The 24,441-nt window shown below is 35.5% G+C and overlaps 1 protein-coding gene across 1 annotated transcript; it reads left to right on the forward strand.

Annotated features, from left to right (window-relative positions):
• The first annotated feature begins 108 nt into the window (after nt 1-108).
• LOC134244275 (RNA-binding protein NOB1-like) lies at nt 109-19,520 on the forward strand. Its single transcript, XM_062726535.1, has 8 exons — nt 109-192; nt 10,237-10,369; nt 14,612-14,745; nt 17,256-17,324; nt 17,875-18,297; nt 18,592-18,689; nt 18,918-19,059; nt 19,257-19,520. Exons 1-8 carry the CDS (start codon nt 124-126, stop codon nt 19,503-19,505), a joined length of 1,317 nt encoding a protein of 438 aa, XP_062582519.1. The 5' UTR covers nt 109-123; the 3' UTR covers nt 19,506-19,520.
• Nucleotides 19,521-24,441: the final 4,921 nt, after the last annotated feature.

Here is a 24,441-nt window from a genome sequence, read left to right on the forward strand (position 1 = left end):
TCATTGTATTGTTTGTTTTTATATAAAAGGATGACAAATATATATTTATTTATTTCTAAAGTAAAACATTTAAATAAACCAATTCCAATTATATCCGAACACGATATTGATTTGGATATCAATATGTCTGACAGCAAAATAAAGCACGTTGTTGCCGATTCTGGGGCTTTTATTCGCAACGCCCCTCTTCAGGTAAAAAGATAATTGTTTTATTCTGAAAGAAAATAAAAAATTCAACACAACTGAAAAGAGATAATGGTCAAATATTTTCTTAATAGTGAGAAGACGTCCCATGATCAGGTCCAGTATCGATACAATCTCTTGATTTAGCTATATAGCTTTAAATAGCTATATAGCTTTATTAAGCTATTCAAAATAGCTTTATTTAGCTATTTATATACAGTTTTTCACAAAAATGTTTTTTGCGTGAAATAAACAAAAAGTCGCACGTATTTCACTCGGCAGTGTCTATATGCACGACCGTCGTGCACTTACTTTTTCAACGGCTATTCGCACGACGGTCGTGCACTTACTTTTTCAACGGCTATTCGCACGACCGTCGTGCACTTACTTTTTCAACGGCTATTCGCACGACCGTCGTGTACTTAAATTTTTCAGTGACTTTGTGTATATAATTTTTCAGTGACTATTTGCACGACCGTCGTGTTTTTTATTTATAATATTTATCAGCTGTTCGCACGACCATTATATTTATTCATACCATCACTTATTATGGCATTCGGTCGTCCCCAGTTAAGTTCGGCACGCAGTAATTAAAGCCTAAAAAGTATTTTGGTACAATATGCACTATATGACTTTTTAACCAAAAAATTGTCATAAAACCTTCGTTTTATACTGTTATACACGTGAAATCTCAAATTAAACAATAATGATGTTTAAATGTTAATAGCTCCCTTGATATACTATTATATTCATATATTTACAATTGCAAATGTTTTCCTTTATATAACACTACTGAAAGCAATATGCGTATCTATAACTGTATAAATACAGGTACGGGGTCAAGAGGTCATAGATGTGCATATAGATAAACGTTCGACGTAATTTCTTTGTGACGTCATAAAGGTTGACGCGCGTTCAGTGGATTACATACATGCCGTTGGGTTTGAAAAATAATGCATTCCACATGTTAAAAATCACAATCAGGCAAATATAAAGTGTGAATAAGTCACAAATATAAATATAAGTAATAAGGTATCATTTTTAAACATCTATCGGGCTATAAATACGGGTTGGTACGAGATTAAATTCATCATATTTAATTTAATCTCTTGACCAACCCGTATTTATAGCCCTTAATGATACCTTATTTCTTAAATATTATTAGCTCACCTGAGCCGAAGACTCAAGTGAGCTTTTCTGATCAAAATTTGTCTGTTGTCTGTCGTCGTCGTTGTCGTCGTTGTCGTTGTCGTCGTAAACTTTTCACATTTTCATCTTCTTCTCAAGAACCACTGGGCCAATTTCAACCAAACTTGCTACAAAGTATCCTTGGGTAAAGGGGAGTCAAGTTTGTTCAAATGAAGGGCCATGCCCTTTTCCAAGGGGAGATAATTATGAATTGGAGAAAAATTAATGGCATTTTTAAAAAATCTTCTTCTCAAGAACCACTGGGCCAGGAAAGATGAAACTTATGTGGAATCATCCTCAGGTAGTGTAGATTCAAGTTTGTTCAAATCATGACCCCCGGGGGTAGGGTGGGGCCACAATGGCTGACCCAAGTTTTACATAGGAGTATATAGGAAAAATCTTTAAAAATCTTCTTCTCAAGAACCATTGAGACAGGAAAGATGAAACTCATGTGAAATAATCTTCAGGTAGTTTAAATTCAGATTTGTTCAAATTATTACCCCCGGGGGTTAGGGTGGGGCAAAAATGGCCAACCAAAGTTTTACGTAGGAATATATATAGGGAAAACTTTTAAAATCTTCTTTTCAAGTACTTCAAAGCCATGATTAGTGATATTTATATATGAAATCATCCTCAGATAGTGTAGATTCTAGTTTGTTTAAATCATGACCCCCTGGGGGGTTAAAATTCAAGCCCCCCTCCCCTCATTAAACTTTCAGTTCTGATCAGATATGTGCTTTTTCCTAGCTGATGTGCTCAGGTGAGCGCTGTGGCCCCTGGGCCTCTTGTTTTTATTCTGCTCTCTTAAACCGTATTGTCATATAAGGAGATTTAAGACATTGCAAATGTAAATATTCAGTGGCGGATCCAGAGGGGGGGGGGGTTACGGGGGTTTCACCCCCCCCCCCCTTTTGGATTTGCAAAAGAGAAAGAGAAATAAGAAAGTTCCAATTTTTTTGTTGTGTTTCTACTATAGAAAATGTAAGGTGAAAGGCTAATTTTGTAATATATAAAGAAATGTAGTTGTAAAAACAAAATAAAACCCCATCCCTTTACAAAATAGGATTTTCAGGTTCGGAGATTTATTTTCCTTTCTTTTTCAAAACATTTCTGGTAATGTATACAAGTACTTTTTCCCAGATTGATCAATGTCCCACTTTCAAAAACCATACTCCACCCTGTATCAATATTCTGTTGAGTTATTTAACAAATGTATGTGTATAACGTACGTTTTAACTGTTTTCGACTTCAACCCCCCTTTTGAAAAATACTTCAAACCCCCCCCCCCCTTGAAAAATTTCTGGATCCGCGCCTGATATTATTTAATACACAATTATTTCAGAACGTTATAACATATACACGTTACGTCATTTCCCTTTAAATTCTTGAGTCGTCTGTAGCTATGGCTCTTTGATTCACTGTTCACATTCAATTTTTCTTTCATCAATTTGAACATCGCTGCAGATCCAGAATACAGCATATGTGCGAGTGCACTGTGTGGGTCGAGGACCGAAAGGGTATATTGGAGGATATAACCCTGGTAGTACGTAACTGTTAACCCCACCTCCCCATCCTCCCTCCTATCATCGCTAGCCAAGTGTGTAAGTTAGTGTCTACCCTTGTTCTTGTTGGTGATCCGCACGCCTCTTTTACAATGGATGCTGAATGATCACCCCCTTTCCTTTTTGGTTTCTATTAATCATAATTGTTTTTTAAAAAAAGATTTGTTGCTTCTTTTATGGCTAAAATAAACTGCTTTATTTACATATTTATGAAACTGATAAAAATTATATTACGATTCGGTTGCATTCTTTGGCACACTTGAAAAGTGAATAGCTTACATTATTCCATCCTTGTGCTTGTGCGTCCATATATTTTATACGACCAAGCCTTTTTGGAACTGTTTTTGTAGAAAAAAAGAGACGGTAAGGACCCATTCATGGCGAGAAATATTGGCAATGAATAGGCTCTTGCGAACCTCGCGAAAATTTCTCGCACGCGAATAAAAGTTGTTTTACAGTATGTAAAATAATCAATTATAACATATCCATGAAAGAAGCTGTACCGTAAAAAGAAAGGGGTGTGAAAAGAAATGACTGTGGGGCCTCATTGAAATGTTGAACACACACGTTGAGCAAATGAACACCTTACGATCCATTAATTTTGGAAGTGCATATTATTAAGTCATGAATTTGAGCAGGCATGCAGCATATATTTTATCTTAAAGTTAATAAATAAATTAAGAAAAAATCAAAATGTGATATATTTAAAATATAACGTGAGATGTTTCACGCTAAAATCGGTGAGAATCGTCATGGTGCGAATCGTCATGGTGCGAACCATCTCAGTGCGAATCAGAATCGGCGCGAGGCATCCCGGATTCATGTATACAATAGCTATTATCGTCTTGCGCATATCTCTGGCAATGTGCGATTGATATTTACACGACGGTCGTGTAAATAGATTTTTTTCTTACTAATGTGCACGACGGTCGTGTATATATCTCAGCAATTTGCATTAGCTATTCGCACGACGGTCGTATAAATAGACTTTCTTTACTATGCGCACGACGGTCGTGTATATATCATCGGCCATTTCACTCCTCATATATGTACAAATATCAAAACAACAACCAAAATCAGAGATAGTTCTAACATTGCAGCTTTTGAATACTTTTAAGCAAAAAGAGAATTTCTATTGTTAAAGTAACTATCCACTACCCTGAATGGCAGTGAGTGCGTTGAGGCATGGATAAGTACAGTGCTTTAAGTAGTTTCTGATTTTAAGCAGTTCCGGATAATTTTCGTTTAAAAATGAAAATTAAACAAGCAAATTCAAAGAATTGTGGTCCCCCGCTTTCGGTGTCTTTGTGGGCGAGATATTATTTTTTAGGGTCAAGGTCAAAAGGTCAAAGTTATTGGTATCCCATGAAAGGTCTTGCCACAAAGAATACATATATTTAAAATATGAAATTCCTAGTTTCTACCGTTCAGAAGTTGTGACCAAGGTTAAAGTTTTTAAAAAGTAGTTAAAACTCCAAGGTCAAGGTCAAAGGGTCAAAGTTCTTGGTATGCAATGAAAGGTCTTCTCACAAGAATTACATACGTGAAGTACGAAAGCCCTAGCCCTTACTGTTTAAAAGTTATGGTCAAGGTTAAAGTTTTGTCAGAAGTACGTAAATCTCCAAGGTCAAGGTCAAAAGGTCAAAGTTGTTGGTATCCCATGAAAGGTCTTGCCACAAAGAATATATATGTGAAATATAAAAGTCCTTGTGTCTACCGTTCAAAAGTTGTGACCAAGGTTATAATTTTTAAAAAGTAGTTAATACTCCAAGGTCAAGGTCAAAAGGTCAACGTTCTTGTTATCCAATGAAAGGTCTTTTTACAGGAATAACATATGTGAAGTATAAAAGCCATAGCCCTTATCGTTCAAAAATTATGGTCAGGGTTATAGTTTTTTCATAAGTACGTAAATTTCCAAGGTCAAAAGGTCAAAGTTGTTGGTATCCAATGAAAGGTCTTGTCCTAAAGAATAAATATGTGAAATATGAAAGTCCTAGTACCTACCATTCAAAAGTTATGGCCAAAGTAAAAGTTTGGAATTTTTTAGTAAAAGTTGGTCAAACTCCAAGGTCAAGGTCAAAAGGTCAAATTTGGTGGTACCCAAAGAAAGGTCTTATCACAAGGAATACACATATGAAATATGAAAATCATAGCTCCACTAAATCAAAGGTTATGGGCAAGGTTAAAGTTTTTGTGACGGACGGACAGACAGATTGACAGACGGACAGACGAATGAGATTTAATGTCCCCTCGCTTTCGCGAAAGCGGGGGACAACAAACAAAATGGTTTCTGTTTTTTGTGAATTTCTGTATAAACGAAGCTGAATATATTGTCTGAAATTTAGACGATAAAGCGAGATCAACAAGTCCGTCTCTCTTTCCATGTTAACGGCTTAATGTTTACTACCAGAGGCGCTTTATTTACATTGAGTAGAAATATTACATGCTGTTTCTAGAGTTGTAGGTGTTTTTTTGAAACTTTTTAAGGGTACCTATTTAATTTGTGAAGTGTGGATAAGACATTGGTGTTCCTTCTTTCTCAAGAGTTTTGGGTTTTCTAATACTACGAAGCATCCCCAAAATAATGAGCAATTTTCACAACATCCCAATTTAAGTAGTTCTGGATTTACTTTGGACGGTGTTTTCTCAAAGGAGTTGTACACCATACAAGATTAAAAAAAAATTAAAAAGGACAAAAATATAATTTCATTTTACATTGAAATATTTGTAAATAATTAAATTGATTTCAAAAGGGCTGAGAACGTGTATAGAAACGTAAGTCCACTTCGTGTTGAGATTAATTCATGTTTTCATTTTCAATAAATTTGCTTAAACATCATGTTTTCTCCTTTATATTTTTATCTATATAAGGCCATAATAAAAATATTCCTAGATTCTCATCCCCGCCCGCCCCGATTTTATACCCCCGCCTCGATTTATTTTATTTCTGTTTTTCTTCGTCTTAATTCTGATCGGGATCGGTATTCATCTACCATTCTACTTTCGTTTTAAATCCCGCGAAAGTCGACATGATTTTGACAGCTGAAAAGATTGTAATATATGCGTATATATTTTAAACAAGGGTCATTGGTTGAAAAAGATCGGTGATGATGTGAAGTAAGAGATAATTGAACCTTTACTATGACTTTTATTCGGGTATTATAGATAAAATTACACCGATTGACCAGGTCAATAAAAAATCTGCAAAATTGAAAAAATAAAAAATATAAAATAAAAGCCGCCCGCCCGCCTCGATTTTTTAGAAAATTCCGATGAGAATCTAGCAATTTATTTATTATGGCCTAATACATATATAAATTACATGTTAAAGCCATATATGGCGTAACTGATCAAAAAATATAATTTTAAAAAATACAAAATTAAGTAAAGAAATAGAGTTAATACATTTAAATTAAAACTTTTCATACAGTTCTGAACACGGAGTACACATCGTTTCAACTAATAATACGATTTTATCTTCTCTGTAATGTGTTATTTAAATCTTTTGTATTTTCTTCCGAGTCGGAGAAAATTCCGAGAATCCAAATTAAATTGTGATATCTTTATAACGCAATTGACTTAGATTTTGTAATTTACGGAAAAGTTCTATCTTTATATAAAGTAATGATGCAAATAATAAGTTCTTATAATTTTAATCTAATAATTTTCATTGTACATACGCCATATATGGCTTTAAGGTCTCATTGTAGGGAATTCTCTACAAATTGATCATTTATAATGAATTTTGATACAATTCCAATTTAATAATCCCGATAAGTGGCTATAACCGGAACTACTTGAAATTTTCGAAACTGCTTGAATTCCCGCATATTTAATGTATGAAAGTTTTATAATATAGTGTAACATTTTTAACAAAATACCATAAGGTGTTGAAAAGGTAGGTAAGGGACTATTTGATTCAGTTTAGATATCAAGTTTAAGTCCTACGCAAACAATGCATATTTAGTGGAAAATGGGTTTACTAGAGCTATAAAATATGAATTTTGAACATGAATGGGTCAAGTCTCCATTTTTCGTCAAAACATGGCTGAAAGATTGCCGACTTGGCGTTAAACAATATTCAATCAATCCATTTTTCGTTAATGCTTAAATGATAGAAACGTACATGTTAAATCTATTTCATTTGTCTAAAAAATGGAATCTAAACCCATTCTATATGAAAATCGAACATTTCTGATAAAAATGTATGCTTCAACAAACCCGTTCATTTAAATCACACTGACAGACATCAAGAACGCATATACTTCGTAGTGTAGTGGTTAACCCAGTCCATCTTGTGGCAAAGCCTGTGCTATGGAAAGAGTTTGAATCATACATGTAGCTTTTTAGCTCACCTGAGCTGAAAGCTCAAGTGAGCTTTTCTGATCACATTTTGTCCGGCATCCGTCTGTCTGTCCGTCTGTCTGTCTGTAAACTTTTCTCATATTCGACTTCTTCTCAAGAACCGCTGGGGCAATTTCAACCAAACTTGCCACAAAGTATCCTTGGGTGAAGGGGATTCAAGTTTGTTCAAATGAAGGGCCACGCCCTCATTCAAGGGGAGATAATTGTGAAATAATGAAAATTTGGTGGCATATTTTAAAAATCTTCTTCTCAAGAACCACACTGCCAGGAAAGATGAAACTTATGGGGAAACATCCTCAGGTAGTGTAGATTCAATTTTATTCAAATCATGACCCCCGGGGGTAGGGCGGGGCCAAAATGGCCGACCTAAGTTTTACATAGAAATATATAGGAAAATTCTTTAAAAATCTTCTTCTCAAAAATGACAAAGCCATAATTCATCATATTTATATGGAAGCATGTTCAGGTAGTGTTGATTCAAGTTTGTTCAAATCATGACCCCGGGGGGTAGGGCGGGGCCAAAATGGCCGACCAAAGTTTTACATAGAAATATATAGGAAAATTCTTTAAAAATCTTCTCAAGAATGATAAAGCCATAATTCATCATATTTATATGGAAGCATGCTCAGGTAGTGTAGATTCAAGTTTGTTCAAATCATGACCCCTGGGGGTAGGGCAGGGCCAAAATGGCCGACCAAAGTTTTACATAGAAAAATATAGGAAAATTCTTTAAAAAACTTCTTTTCAAGAATGCAAAGCCATAATTCATCATATATATATGGAAGCATGCTCAGGTAGTGTAGATTCAAGTTTGTTCAAATCATGACCCCCAGGGGTAGGGTGGGGCCAAAATGGCCGACCTAAGTTTTACATAGAAATATATAGGAAAATTCTTTAAAAATCTTCTTCTCAAGAATGACAAAGCCATAATTCATCATATATAAATGGAAGCATGCTCAGGTAGTGTAGTTTCAAATTTGTTCAAATCATGACCCCCGGGGGTAGGGCGGGGCCAAAATGGCCGACCAAAGTTTTACATAGAAATATATAGGAAAATTCTTTAAAATCTTCTTCTCAAGAATGACAAAGCCATAATTCATCATATTTATATGGAAGCATGCTCAGGTAGTGTAGATTCAAGTTTGTTCAAATAATGACCACCGGGGGTAGGGCAGGGCCAAAATGGCCGACCAAAGTTTTACATAGAAATATATAGGAAAATTCTTTAAACATTTTCTTCTCAAGAATGACAAAGCAATAATTCATCATATTTATATGGAAGCATGCTCAAGTAGTGTAGATTCAAATTTGTTCAAATCATGACCCCCAGGGGTAGGGTGGGGTCAAAATGGCCAACCAAAGTTTTTAAAGATATATGTAGGAAGATTCTTTAAATATCATTTTCTAAAAAATAACAAATCCATGATTGGTCATGGGACTACTTTTGGATTTAAACTTTACAATAAAAACCATTTCCTACTTTTTCCTACCCTTAGTGCTCAGTTGAGCGATGTGGCCCATGGGCCTCTTGTTCTTTTTGTTTTCACATATCTTTAAAACATGAGTGAAAACATAAATTATTAATAAAATATTAAAACAATGAAATACAGAATTAAATGTGCAAGAGATGATATAAACCATATAATTTTGAAAAAAAATAGCTTTCATGAACTTTTAGAGTTGAGAAATGTCTTTTCTCAGAGCAGGTGATTGACATCGCCTTGTACGCCTCCATTCTTTTGTCTGGCTTCTGCCTGTCTGTACCTCTTTCTGTCAATGTTATACAGAAGTTTATGTTGGAAAAATAATAAAAAGATCTTTCTGAAGAACGGCACATGACAAGTCATAAACTCTTAATCTCTGCAAAATTTGTCGAGACTAAAAATTTTGGACGTCTCTTGGAATCTAAGTCCAGTGTTAAAGTGATTTATGGAACTTTGACCATTCGTTTCGATGAAAATAGGTGGAAATTAATTTCCTGCTCACTTCATAAGTTTTTGCTTGGGACATGCACCCTTTTAACTTTCTATCACTTTGAAACTTTTGTTTCTTACCTTAAATTGACTTTCATATTTAAAAAAGTTATATTCCTTTGTGGGGTAAATCTGAGATCAACCAGTGTAAAACACTATTTTCCTTCTATCATATTACCAATTCCATGGGGCTATGTCTTTCAAATGCAAACTGTATGGATTTTTTTTTTAATGTTGTCATACACTGTAGCAATACAGTAAATAATCAAAGTTTTTAAGATAGTGTTAAAAGGTTGAAAATATTTTTAGGTAAGTTATAAAGGATTTAGTTTGAAAAATTATGTCAAAAATGCGAGATATAAGTCTTAAAAAATGTGAAATAAGTCTATACTATTCCTAGTCAACTTACTCAGGTGAGCAATATGGCCCATGGCCTATCTATGTGACAACTACTGAGGGACAGGATTATAACCCACCAGGGAACTTATCAACATTGCAGGTCTCTCAAAGCTCACCGATAAACCTCACATTTTTTTTACTTTACTGGTATAAAAAAAGCAGACTTAATGGAGTGTTTATGGCTAATTTGTGATTGTGATACTTCACTATTCATATTGGCAAAAAAAATGAAAATTTTCTGGCAGAAGTGTGTGAAATTAAGTTTTCATTATCATCAGGTCACCAATCTCCGAAATGGGTTATTATGATCGAAACAGGCTTTAAAATATCCAGTGCAGGCTATGTAAATTTTAGCTTCATAATTTGCTTGAGATTAATTATAAACTTTGCTATGTCAGGACTGTTCCTTTATCAAATAATTACATGCTTGAGTGTGTTACCTAGACAATGGCTGGTAATGACATCACTAAGTTTTGTAAAACTAATGTATATCAGCTTTAGTGTTGAATATGTAGTAGCCTTACAAAAATTGACTACCCTTACTTCAATATATTTTCTCTTTTCAGAGCATTGGATCTAAGATCTACACTGTTCCAAAAGTAGTGAATGAAATCAAGGACAAAGCCACTTTGCAGAGACTGCAGGTGTTACCATATCAACTAATTCCTAAAACACCCTCACCAGAATGCATCAGAATTGGTAGTTACCATCAATTACATGTACAGTTCCCTCCCTTGTTCTCTCTGTTTGTTATTAAAACTGAACAAGCTGAAGCTTACATGGGTATTTTTTAAGGGGCTTGGCAGAACTTCATCTACATAAGTACCTTATATTGGGTTACTAAAATTGAACAAGATATTTTATTGGCTAGAAAAGGATTCACTATTTTGAAAGGTTTTAGACTTCTCTGGTTTTAGATACGATAGGTCCTGTTGTTAGCTCACCTGAGCCGAAGGCTCAAGTGAGCTTTTCTGATCACATTTTGTCCGGCGTCCGTCTGTCTGTCTGTCCGTCTGTCTGTCTGTCTGTCTGTAAACTTTTCACATTTTCGACTTCTTCTCAAGAACCACTGGGCCAATTTCAACCAAACTTGGCACAAAGTATCCTTGGGTGAAGGGGATTCAAGTTTGTTCAAATGAAGGGCCACGCCCTTTTCCAAGGGGAGATAATCATGAATTTGTTAAAAATTAATGGCATTTTTAGGTCACCTGAGTAAACTCAGGTGACCTATTGCTATCTGTTTTTGTCCGTCGTCGTCCGTCGTCTGTCGTCCGTCGTGCGTCGTGCGTTAACATTTAAACATTTTCAGCTTCTTCTCTGAAACCGCTGAACCAATTTCAACCAATTTTGGCATATTGCATCTATGCGTGAAGGGGAACAAAAATTGTGAATTTCGTGGTCCCTGCCCCCCTGGGGGGTGGGGCAAAAACCACTAAAATTAGTGCAATCTTTAAAAATCTTCTTCTTTACTCCTGGACATCAAACAGTCAAACTGTTGGTATGATTGTAATCAGCATTAAGTCCTCTACCAAAATTTTGAAATTCATGGCCCCAGGGTCAGGGGTTCTGGTGTTAGGGCGGGGCTCTATTGATTATATAGTGAAAATGCATTAAATCTTTGAAAATCTTCTTCCCTGCTCCTGGGTATTAAATAAACTTGTTCAGTTCATAGTTATGATGAGCAAGAGTGCCTCTACCAAAACTGTGAATTTTATGGCCCCAGGGTCAGGGGTTATGGTGTTAGGGCGGGGCTCTATTGATTATATAGTGAAAATGCATTAAATCTTTGAAAATCTTCTTCTCTGTTCCTGAGTATTAAATAAACTAACTAAGTACATAGTTATGATGAGCAAGAGTGTCTCTATATAAATTGTGAATTTCATGGCCCCAGGGTCAGGGGTTCTGGTGTTAGGGCGGGGCTCTATTGATTATATAGTGAAAATACATTAAATCTTTGAAAATCTTCTTCTCTGCTCCTAGGTATTAAATAAACTTATTAAGTTCATAATTATGATGAGCAAGAGTGCCTCTACCAAAATTGTGAATTTTATGGCCCCAGGGTCAGGGGTTATGGTGTTAGGGCGTGACTCTATTGATTATATAGTGAAAATACATTAAATCTTTGAAAATCTTCTTCTCTGCTCCTAGGTATTAAATAAACTTATTAAGTTCATAGTTATGATGAGCAAGAGTGCCTCTACCAAAATTGTGAATTTTATGGCCCCAGGGTCAGGGGTTATGGTGTTAGGGCGGGGCTCTATAATGATTATATAGTGAAAATACATTACATCTATTATATCTATGAAAATCTTTTTCTCTAATTCTGGGTAATAAGCAGATGAACTATTTGTTTAGTTATGATGGGTTCCTCTTCCAGAATTGCGAATTTCAAGGCCCCTGGGTCAGGGATACCAAAATGGGGGGGGGCTCTACTTATATACTGAAAATGAATTGTTTGAAATCTACTCCTTGGTATTAATGAAGTAATTTTGATAAGCAAGTGTGCCTTTTCAAAAATTGTGCAATGTGTAGACCTAGGGTCAGGAGTTCATGTGTGGTAGGAGCACTCCTGATTATTGCTGAATATTACGCTGAATATTACTGATTAGTTGACATACATTTTTGTTCCCCTACCCTGCTTATGGGTATTAAGTAATCAAACTAAACAATTGCTAAGTGTAAAGTTATGATTAGCAATGGTGCCTCTTTCAAAATTGTGAATGCCATAGCATCTAGCTTAAAACATAAACCAAATTCAATCATTTGAAAGTTGTTGCATGATGCTCAGGTGACCTATAAGGCCCGTGGGCCTCTTGTTAAAAAATCTTCTTCTCCAGAACCTCTGGGCCAGGAGAGATGAAACTCATGTGGAAGCATCCCCAGGTAGTGTAGATTCAAGTTTGTTCAAATCATGACCCCCGGGGCAAGGGTGGGGCCAATATGGCCGGCCAAAGTTTTACATAGGAATATATAGGAAAAATCTTTAAAAATCTTCTTCTCCAGAACCACTGAGCAAGGAAAAATGAAACTCATGTGGAATCATCCTCAGGTAGTGTAGATTCAAGTTTGTTCAAATCATGACCCCCGGGGCAAGGGTGGGGCCAATATGGCCGACCCAAGTTTTACAAAGGAATATATAAGAAAAATCTTTAAAAATCTTCTTCTCCAGAACCACTGGGCCAGGAAAGATGAAACTCATGTGGAATCATCCCCAGGTAGTGTAGATTCAAGTTTGTTCAAATCATGACCCCCGGGGCAAGGGTGGGGCCAATATGGCCGGCCAAAGTTTTACATAAGAATATATAGGAAAAATCTTTAAAAAATCTTCTTCTCCAGAACCATTGAGCCAGGAAAAATGAAATTCATGTGGAATCATCCTCAGGTAGTGTAGATTCAAATTTGTTCAAATCATGACCCCCGGGGCAAGGGTGGGGCCAAAATGGCCGACCCAAGTTTTACAAAGGAATATATAAGAAAAATCTTTAAAAATCTTCTTCTCCAGAACCACTGGGCCAGGAAAGATGAAACTCATGTGGAATCATCCTCAGGTAGTGTAGATTCAAGTTTGTTCAAATCATGACCCCCAGGGCAAGGGTGGGGCCAAAATGGCCGACCCAAGTTTTACATAGGAATATATTGGAAAAATCTTTAAAAAATCTTCTTCTCCAGAACCACTGGGCCAGGAAAGATGAAACTCATGTGGAATCATCCTCAGGTAGTGTAGATTCAAGTTTGTTCAAATCATGACCCATGGGGCAAGGGTGGGGCCAAAATGGCTAACCCTAGTTTTACATAGGAATATATATGAAAATTCTTTAAAAATCTTCTTCTCAAGAACCACTAGGACTGGAAAGATGAAACTCAAGTGGAATCATCCTCAGGTAGTGTAGATTCGAGTTTGTTCAAATCATGACCCCTGGGGCAAGGGTGGGGCCAAAATGGCCGACCCAAGTTTTACATAGGAATATATTAGAAAAATCTTCTAAAAATCTTCTTCCCCAGAACCACTGGGCCAGGAAAGATGAAACTCATGTGGAATCATCCCCAGGTAGTGTAGATTCAAGTTTGTTCAAATCATGACCCCCGGGGCAAGGGTGGGGCCAAAATGGCCGACCAAAGTTTTACATAGGAATATATAAGAAAAATCTTCTTCTCCAGAACCACTGGGCCAGGAAAGATGAAACTCATGTGGAATCATCCTCAGGTGGTGTAGATTCAAGTTTTTGCAAATCATGACCCCCGGGGCAAGGGTGGGGCCAAAATAGCCAACCCAAGTTTTGCATAGGAATATTTAGGAAATATCTTTAAAAATCCTTCTCAAGAACCACTGGGCCAGGAAAGATGAAACTCATGTGGAATCATCCTCAGGTAGTGCAGATTCAAATTTGTTCAAATCTTGACCCCCGGGTTTAGGGTGGGGCCAAAATGGCCGACCCAAGTTTTACATAGGGATATATAGGGAAACCTTTGAAAATCTTCTTTACAAGTACTTCAAAGCTATGATTAGTGATATCCTCAGGTAGTGTAGATTCTAGTTTGTTCAAATGATGAAAGCCTGGAGGGGGGGGGGGGAGTAAATTCAAGCCCGATGTGCTCAGGTGAGCGCTGTGGCCCTTGGGCCTCTTGTTTGTTTTACCTAGAAGAGGAATGCCAATCCAAGCGACTTTGAAGCAAAAAGTTTGAATAAAAGAAAATCCCAGTGATGATCTATTTTTACAATTTTTAGCCACCAAATATCTCTTATGCCTTAATTCTTAGAGGTTTTAGTTATTTGCTGTCTTTTACTTTCTTCGCTGAGTCTGGCAATACACTCTAATTTATTTACTAATGAGAGTTGATAAATTTTATGATGCAAGTTTCCTGATCTTTGTACATTGATATAACAAGAACTAAGAACTATCTATTTAGTTTAATTTTTACACCCACATTCTGTATTTACAGTGACAGAATTTTCCAAGAAAACAGGGGATTACAAGAGTCTTTCCCCAGTGGATATACAAGTCATTGCTTTGACATATCAGTTAGAGAAAGAAAATGTCGGAACAGACCACATTAAGACTGTCCCAGATAACAAGGTATAAACTGATGGAGGTAACTAATAAGGAGTAAACATGATCAAACAGATGCAGATAATTAGAGATGTAACTTTGGTAGAATAAACCATTCAAAGAAATGATTTCTGTGATTTTGCAAAAAATTATTTGACGTATCAATAAAATAATACCCCATTATCTGATTGTTTCAAAATAAGTAACACAAATTTAATACTTTTTTCATTAAGAGCTGACTTAACGATACACAAGCAAATTTACAGAAAATTGTGTACCGATTATTCAAAACTGCTGCTGCAATCGCAGCAGGATTACTACTCTTCAAAGATATTAGAAATTGGACATGACCAAAAACAACTATATAACCTAACTAACAATCTCATGGGGAAGGTTAAGGAGACTGTCTTTCCAGCAAATGACAGCAAAGAGATGTTAGCAAATAGGTTCTGTGACTTTTTTACTGGAAAGATTGAAACGATCAGATCTGCACTTAGTAAATCTAAGCAAGTTAATGTTAGCGAGGCACTAAAGAGTGATATTCAATATGTGGGTCAGAAACTTGTTGTTTTCACTGAAGCTACAAACAAGGAGATCTATGATATCATCATGGGGGCACCAACTAAGTCTTGTGAGAGTGACCCAATCCCAACATCTTTACTTAAACCATGCATTGAAGAGTTGCTTCCCTTAATAACAGTGATAATAAACAAATCATTATCTGGATCTTCAGTACCGACAACCTTCAAAGAGGCTATAATTCGCCCTATTCTGAAGAAACCGGAATTTGACTGTAATGAACTGAAAAATTATAGACCAGTTTCCAACTTACCATTTATTTCAAAAATACTCGAAAAGGTAGTATCAAAAAGACTCAAGCATCATCTGGAAGTGAACAATCTACAGGAACCACTGCAGTCAGCATATCGAGCATGCCACTCTACAGAGACGGCACTCCTCCGAGTCCATCATGACATTTTATCAGCGCTTGATAAAAATTCCTGTATGGCCCTAGTGATGCTGGACTTGTCTGCTGCGTTTGACGTGATCGACCATACCATCTTACTCAGACGTCTCAGGTTCTCCTTTGGAATTTCTGGGGCAGCTCTGGAATGGATCGAATCCTACTTGACACAGCGCACACAAAGAGTAGTCATTGGTGGGAGTGCTTCCGGAGATCTTGTTTTGCGGTTCGGAGTACCACAAGGCTCAGTGCTTGGACCAGTCTTGTATTGCCTTTTCTCAAAACCTATCGGTAAAATTTGTGGTGATCATGGCATGCTGTTCCACTGTTATGCAGATGACACACAAATATACCTTGTTATAAAACCGAACGAAACGTGGCCAGATCTAAAATGTCGACTAGAAACTTGTTTAGTTAACGTGAGAAGCTGGATGTGCGCAAATCTACTAAAATTGAACCAGGATAAAACTGAGTTTATCGTCTTTTCACCAAAGAGTCAGCTTAAAAGATCTTTCACACACCAACTTGATTTTGATGGTTCTGTCATCTGTGAATCAGATTGTGTGAAGAATCTGGGAGTGTTTTTCAACAAATCACTTACCATGGAGACTCAGATTAGCGCAGTGTCCAAATCCTGTTTTTACCATCTGCGAAATATTAGTCGAATTCGTCCATTCATAACAGAAGATGCTTGTAAGACTCTAGTTGTCGCTCTAGTTACATCAAGACTTGATTATGGAAATGCACTACTCTATGGAATTACAGAGACAAATATTTCACGGCTACAGAGAGTACAAAATACGGCAGCAAGGATTGTCACCCGAACTAGGAAGCATGATCATATCTCCGAAGTCCTGATATCTCTTCACTGGCTTCCAGTTAAATTTAGAACATATTATAAGATCCTTTTATACACTTTCAAAGTACTCCAGGGGACATCACCATCATACCTAAAGGAACTCATAACAGTCTATCAACCGTCAAGAACTCTACGCTCGTATGACTCCAAACATCTTGCGAAACCTCGTGTTCGCATGGAGACATACGGAACGCGTCGTTTTGACCATGCAGCGGCAACTTTGTGGAATGGTTTACCTGATGCTGTCCGCTTCCAGACGTCACTTTTAGCTTTTAAACGAGATCTTAAGACTCATCTTTTTAAGATAGCATACGACGTATAATTTTTTATTTTTTGAACAAGTTATCAAGTTCTATTGTCCTCAGACTATTTATTTTGGGCACAATCTGTATTGTTTGACAATTTTAATGTGATCTCAATTTGATCTTAGTCTAGCAGCATATAATTTTAGCTTACTCTTATGTTCGTTACGATCTCTTAGAATGATTTTAGGTTTTATGTTTTTATGATTATTGTTTTTATGATTATTGTGTTGTATTTTACTACTTGTATATCTGAAATAGTGTCTGTTCAGCGCCTTAGAGTAAATTATTTTAAATAGGGCGCTATACAAATTTTATTATTATTATTATTATTATTATTTAAACAGTCATGGTTAGACAGTCTTCCTTTTTAACATTTTTTAACATTGCATTTTCATTATTTTATTTACAGATTGAATGGACCACATCTAAAGCAATGCTAGAAAAGCCAACATCTATAGCAGGATTTTACCTTGCCAAGGTCAAAAAAATTATACTTGTTTAAAGATATGCAGGCAAAAATTATCTAAAGGGGGGAGGTGTTATTGAGTAGACCTCTCAGTCAATAGAAAAGAATTTCAGATGTAAACATCATCTAGAATGTATACCATGTGCAATCAAATTATGATAAAGTAGTGCTAGTAGTGTGACAAAATACTAATGCCAGATGCAAACATTTTCAAAATGGTGTAATGTGTAAAATTGATATTATAATCATATATGATATTTTTTTTAACCTAACATTTTTTACATAGATTATAGGCTGTCAGTTTGGAAAGGGTATTTTTTCAGACTCGTATACTGAAAATAATTTGAACAATTCGATCAGAATTCAGACTCTTGTCAAACCCCCTAACAAAATAAAAAAACGCTTTGTTATACAGCATAACTTTGGTAGCTACACTGTATTGAATTCATTCCTTGATTATTTTTGGAAAAAAATGAGCGCAATTCTAATGGCATTCAGACTTATTTAAATGAACTTGATTTAAAACATATTTTTATATTTTAATTGCGTTTTGTCATTGAAGGACAACTCAAAAAGTAGAACCAATTCAGAATGCACCACAACGTCAGACTTACCAGAAACAGAGAGCCAATCAACACCAAAAGAACATTTAACTGACCAATCAGTGAACACCTCTCAAGACATGAAATTAGTGACTGATAATATTAACCAATCAGAAACAATTGAATCAAAGGGAGATCTTAACACAGAATCAACAGAGGAGAGAGATGGGGGACAGGGGGAGGAGGGACTTACTGTGACAGCTGACATGCTAGAGGAGACAGAGGAGGATGAAGGGATTGAGGAGGATGAAGAAGAGGAAGATGATGATGACGGCTGGATAACACCCAGCAACATCAGCTCACTGAAACAGAAGATGACCAGTCAGGATCGGGAGAGAGTGGCAGTACCTGTAGGTTGTGTCACCACAGACTTCGCTATGCAGGTATGTTATGTCACAGCCTCTCAAAGGGAGGTAAGGTTTAAAAACTTTGCAATCATGCAAAAATTACGCAATGTTTACTTTGAAATTATATTCGAAGCATAAAACAATAAAGAAATTGAGATTTTTTTGAAAAAGGAAATGAAGACAAAAATTAAACTGTTTTGAGGTGAGTGTTAAGAATTGATCAGGTACTTCTAGTTTGCAGCCAGATATTTAGTGTTGTGACCTTAGTGATACCAGTAGAGTTTACATAAGTAAATAATGAAGAGATTTATGTGACACATTCCTTTTCAGAATGTCCTGATTCAGATGGGACTCAATGTGATATCTGTGGATGGGCTACTGATTAAAAGAGCAAAAAGTTTTGTTCTACGCTGCTTTGCATGCATGAAGTAAGTCTCGTTTCAAGTTTATCTGTAAAGGCATGTCCTAACCATGTTTTCACAGAAGTGGGAAGTATTTGTTATTTGTTATATGTACATGTATGTTTTGGTTGGTTAAAAAACAATGATTTTGCATTTGACCATCTTTTTAAGAATTTTAATCCATTCTCTTTAGTATATATGATCATTTCCGAAAAATAGCGGTTGTTAATGAATTCAAAATTTTGAATTTGATAGAATTACAAAGGACATGATGAAGGAATTCTGTCCTTACTGTGGAAACAGAACCTTACAGAAAGTATCAATGACAGTGGAAGAGGATGGCAGCATTCGCTACTTTCTCTCTCGGCGGAAACCTATCTCAACTAAAGGGATGAAGGTATTATTCAAAACTGTCCCAATTTGCAATTGAATGTAATAAATTCATAAATAAGATCATTCTATTTAGAGTTCAATGACACCCCTAGATATTGGTTGGATGTGTCTGTAAGCTTGAAAAATACAAAAATGGAATCTGAATAAAGATTACCAGTGAACACTCATACACAAATTCATGAAGTACCTTGTACTTTACAGCATCAACTGCCTCTGCCAAGGGGAGGTAAGCACTCTAACAACCCAATCCTGACAGAGGACCAGCCGAGGCCGCAACAGAGGGCGGCCAAAAAGAAGCAGCACCTGGATGTGTTTGACCCGGACTACGTGTCAGGGCAGTCTCCGTTCGCTCTAAATGACATCACCAGTCGCTCAGCGCAGCTGGGGATCAGAAATAACCAGTTTAATAAACGGAATCAGAATTCAAACAGACACGGAAGACGAAAATAAAAATATCCATAGAAATTTTAGTTGTGTTTTTTCTGACACTGGGAAATTAGCTTAAAGGGGGAGGAAATAAGCACCGCCTTCAAATTTACCTGATCTCTGTGGACCCCTGTTAAGAAGATAGGATAGTGCAGTTGTTGGAAAAAGACGAAGGAAGGAACTTGTAGAAGTGGAATAATTAAATTCATGTATTATCAGCATCTCTAAGTAATTTTAGGGCTAAAGCAGAGATATGGAGATAACAATTAGTTGTAAAAGTGATGATAATGTTGTTAAAAAGTCATTCATCTTACTGGTAATTGAGAGCTGTCATCAAATTTGTCATACAGATGTACCTGTATTTTCAGTCCTGTCTGATAAAAGCTGATACTATAAAAACTATTGTAGTCTTCAAATTTTTTCTCATTCTGTTCCTAGATTAGCTGCAGATCTGTAGCTCACTGGTCTGTAAAGAAAACCAGAAGTCTCTGTCGAGACTGTAGCTCTACTGGTTTGTATTATAAAGGAAGATAAAAGTAGCAGTTGGGACATACCTTAAATTTGGAAATTTTTACGTAGATTTTATTTTGCGAATTCGGGTCAAAATGGTGTTGATTATTTTTTACTTTTCGAATTTTTGCGAATGCAATGAACTCGCAAATTTGCTAAAAATTTATCTACAGCAAAAATTTCCAGATTTACGGTAAAACTTTACAAAAGGACTAAATAGAATAATGATCCTTAAACTCTCTTTTTGTGGCAAGATTGCAATAAGACTACAACTGTAGGAGAAGCTTTTAATAAAATTTTAGTTACCATGACAACATTGTTCATCAAAATCAAAAACACAAAGCTTGATTATGTATCTCAGTGTAGTCTACTTACATGCCAAATTATATTAAAATCAGACCAAAACTGTATTTGGAGTAGCATTTTGAAAGTATTTCACAGAAATTTCTATTTTTAGTAACCACGGCAACACCGTTCATCGAAATCAAAAACTGATACAAATAATTATGTATCTTAGTGTAGTCTACTTGTGTGCCTAGTTATATTGAAATCAGACCAAAACTGTAAGGGGAGTAAAATTTTAAAAGTATTTCATAGATATTTCTATTTATAGTAACCAAGGCAACACCGTTCGTCAAAATCAAAAACCGATATACAGAATTATGTATCTTACTGTAGTTTACTTATGTGCCTAGTAATATTGAAATCAGACCAAAATTGTAGGAGGAGTAGCATTTTAAAAGTATTTCACAGAAATCTCTATTTTTAGTAACCAAGGCAACACCATTCATCGAAAACATAAACCGATATACAGAATTATGTATCTTAGTGTAGTCTACTTGTGTGCCTTGTTATATTATAATCAGACCAAAACTGTAAGAGGAGTAGTATTTGAAAAGTATTTCACAGAAATTCTATTTTTAGTAACCAACGCAACACCATTCATCGAAATCAAAAACCGATGCACAGAATTATGTATCTTAGTGTAGTCTACTTGTGTGCCAAGTTATAATGAAATCAGACCAAAACTGTAGGAGGAGTAGCATTTTCAAAAATTGTTTACAGACAGACGGACGGACGACGGACGCATTACTATCGCATAAGCTCTTCTGGTCTCTGACCAGTAGAGCTAAAAAAGAAGACAAAAATAGGATGAAAAAATGAATTATGACACAAGTATCGCGATACGTATCATATGGTTTCATCCCTATCAAACATAATCAAGCAGTGGTATAAATCAAATATGGATTCTCAGAAACCCAAAGAACTTGTAGAAAATTTAAAATCAACCCTCTCCAATTCATAGCTTCAAAACGTGTGACTTTTCTACGCTTTATGCAACACAAATAATGTAGAGACCAAACTTCATGGAGAATTGTATGCCTTTTCAATACTAAAAATGGTTCTCGGAAATTTCATACCATTTGATTTGTCAATTCAGCTATATTTTAAAATTTTCAAAAAACAGTTCTTTTGAGTTTTTAAGTATCCACATCTAATGTACACCATTTCTCGAAAATTTTGTTGTAGGTACTCCTGAAACTTCTCCTTCTCTGTTCAAAATACAGTGTAGAAGTGAAGAGTAATATAGAGGCTTGGTACGTAGAACATTTACTGGAACCCGCAGTGTATCTTTATAAGAATTTGTATGAAGCTAAGGAACCCAGTACTTGTATTGGAATTCAAATTTATATTGATTGTTGGGAATATTAAATTTATTTAAAACTGACATGATTTTGAAGAATTTCCCTTCTAGAAAGGAAGCTATGGGTATAAGATGGATCTCCACTTGCAGTACTTACTACATCCAAGTTACTCTAAGTACAATTTAGAAAAAAATGAACATACAAAAGTGTAAGCCATGCAATTTCTTAATAAACCGCTTGTTTGGGGTTCATGACTCTGAGTTTAGAAAATTTCCGAGATTGTCCAAAATTAGTCACAGACGGGCAAAAATCAACCTGTTATATTTAGAAATATATACATGTACGGAGTAAATGATTTAAACTAGAAAACAAATCGCCAGTCCCACTGATCACTTAAAATTCCATTTATATTTTATTATTGCATTAAGTACTTAAGAATAAATCCTATTAAAGCATGTAAAGAGCATTCAGCTTTTTCCCTCGACTTAGAACAAGTGTCATAACTCGAAAATATTGCAACACTTGCATGGCTTATGCGAAAATCCTTTCTCGACTTCATTATTCCTTTTTTTTACGCATGCATTTCAACTGTACACGAACTTGTAAATTGCCTCTATTCTGTAAATTTATGTCATAAGTACATAATGTGAATCAATTCATTTCTCATTGTCGTTAAATTATGTTTTTAATTGATAATTAATATTGAATTTACTTTGTTCAATATTGATTAAGATAGCAAGCATACAATCCCTAACCCTATTTAGGGTCTTTTCAATTCATGCTCTGTTCCATTCTACATATCTTGAACAGCGTTTTATCTATTCTATAACTATATTGTAAACTGGCCTATTTCGATTACTTACTTACTTACTTACACCCCCACCCCCGAGGACCATCCGAACAGACAATACAGCTGTCTCTGTCTCGGTGTTGATTGCGGTCAGGCGCCTTTTGTTGTTGATCGTTCTCTTCTTCGTTTACCCCTTGGATTTCAGTCCATAGCTCATACTCTTTGTGTCGCTGTGGGATCTTCCAATAAATGCCCATTCTGTCGTCTTTTTTCTGTCTTTGATGATATTTATTATGAACCGTGCTTCAATTCAATCTCATCTGCAATTACTGTAAACCAACTTCTATTCACAAGCGAGAAATATCCCTGAATTTCGCGACCTTCTTTTACTCTCGAATATTTCTTGTCGCGAACCAAATATTCACCAAAGTATTTATATATGCAGAATGTTGCCTCGATCGCGAAGATGAATTTCAATCGCGAATAACATGATATCGCGAATAATAATTGGTTTACGGTAGATCTTTGATGAGAATCTACTTCAATTACGGATCGCTACAGGTGGCCCTTAAGTATACAAAATATAGGGAATACGATATCATTTGAAGTAAATTAAACTGTTAACAGTTGGATTTCTATGATTCACCTGTATTGATTATTATGATTTAAGAAAGTTAAAGATAGGAACTTGAGGTAAATCATAATATAAATCAATAACATCTAGAGAATTTCAGAATGTATGGTTTCTGTATTGCCAACTATTTTTATATAAACATAAATGTCGAGAAATACGAGCATTCAGCAAGTAAATATTATTGAACTTGGAAAGGTTATAATTCTTATATCAACAAAATAATTCTGAAATAACAAAAGCAAACCTAAAAAATGACATGATTGGTTTAAAATTTCATCGCCCCAGAGATAGTTTATATCCGTATATCGCACACCCGGCTTCGTTTTCTACAGGTTTGTTTGCATTTAAATCTATCCCGAGCACTTACAGAGAGAGAATCGAGGACGAGACGCGGTTGAAGACTTTTGAATGGATTTATATGTACTGTGAAATTTTAAAATTTCCCCCTGTCGTCATTACTGAAAGAAGAATAAAACTGGAACCAACTTGAGATCATAGAGCATTAATATGGACGAAGGTTAAAACTACTCCTAAGTGTGACCAAAACGTGCAAAACACTTCATTATATTGCAGCGGACAGAAGAGGGTGCTTTTCAGGTAATAACCCAAGGTAGTCTTGATTGTTTTATTACGATGTAAGTTTGAAGTTTGTTTACTAAGTAAATAAAAAAATTCAAAGACTTTAATTGGCCTTTGCAAAACTTCCTTGATGTATTTACCAAAATAAATGTTAAATGTCTTCATAATCTGAGTTATATTTCAATTTGCAGCGATCAATTAGAAAATGTAATCAAGATTTGTTTGTTCACTTGCGCTTGTTAGTCTCTATCCCAATAAAAAATATTAGCCTGAAGTCATTTTAAACGCAATTAAAACTATAATCGTTTTAAAATGAACAATACAAAATATACCCTCTGGAAAAGGTTGTTTTAAATTAATTTAAACTTTATTGGATTACCTCGGAATTCAATCGAACATATTTTCTGCTGTTAGTGCTCTGAACAATACACGGGACCCTCTCTGGTTTCAAATTTCATAAACGCGAGAGTGTATCTAGGTAAATGTGTACTCTTTGAAAGTTTAAGAAATTAATGTTAAAAAAAGTGTATTGGAGTTTATGAAATATCTTTCCATTTTGTTCAATAACTTGATATGTCATTTAATTTTCTAAGTAACAAAGACATGATAGATCTGGTTGTATAATCGCTACTCAGAACTCAATTTTCAATACTTTGGACCGAAATTTAAATGATCTCTCGTTAAATCAAGATCAGGGCGAATTGGCAACTCCCCATAAAGTTTATTCGTGAAAGTTTGTATGGGTAAACTCGTCTCATTATTATGTATACCAATGCTAAACAATCTGTCAACAGACAATTG

The sequence above is a fragment of the Saccostrea cucullata genome, unplaced genomic scaffold (assembly GCF_032062105.1).
Source record: "Saccostrea cucullata isolate Sc308-1 unplaced genomic scaffold, CSIRO_AGI_Scuc_v1 ctg277, whole genome shotgun sequence".
Lineage (NCBI taxonomy): Eukaryota > Metazoa > Mollusca > Bivalvia > Ostreida > Ostreidae > Saccostrea > Saccostrea cuccullata.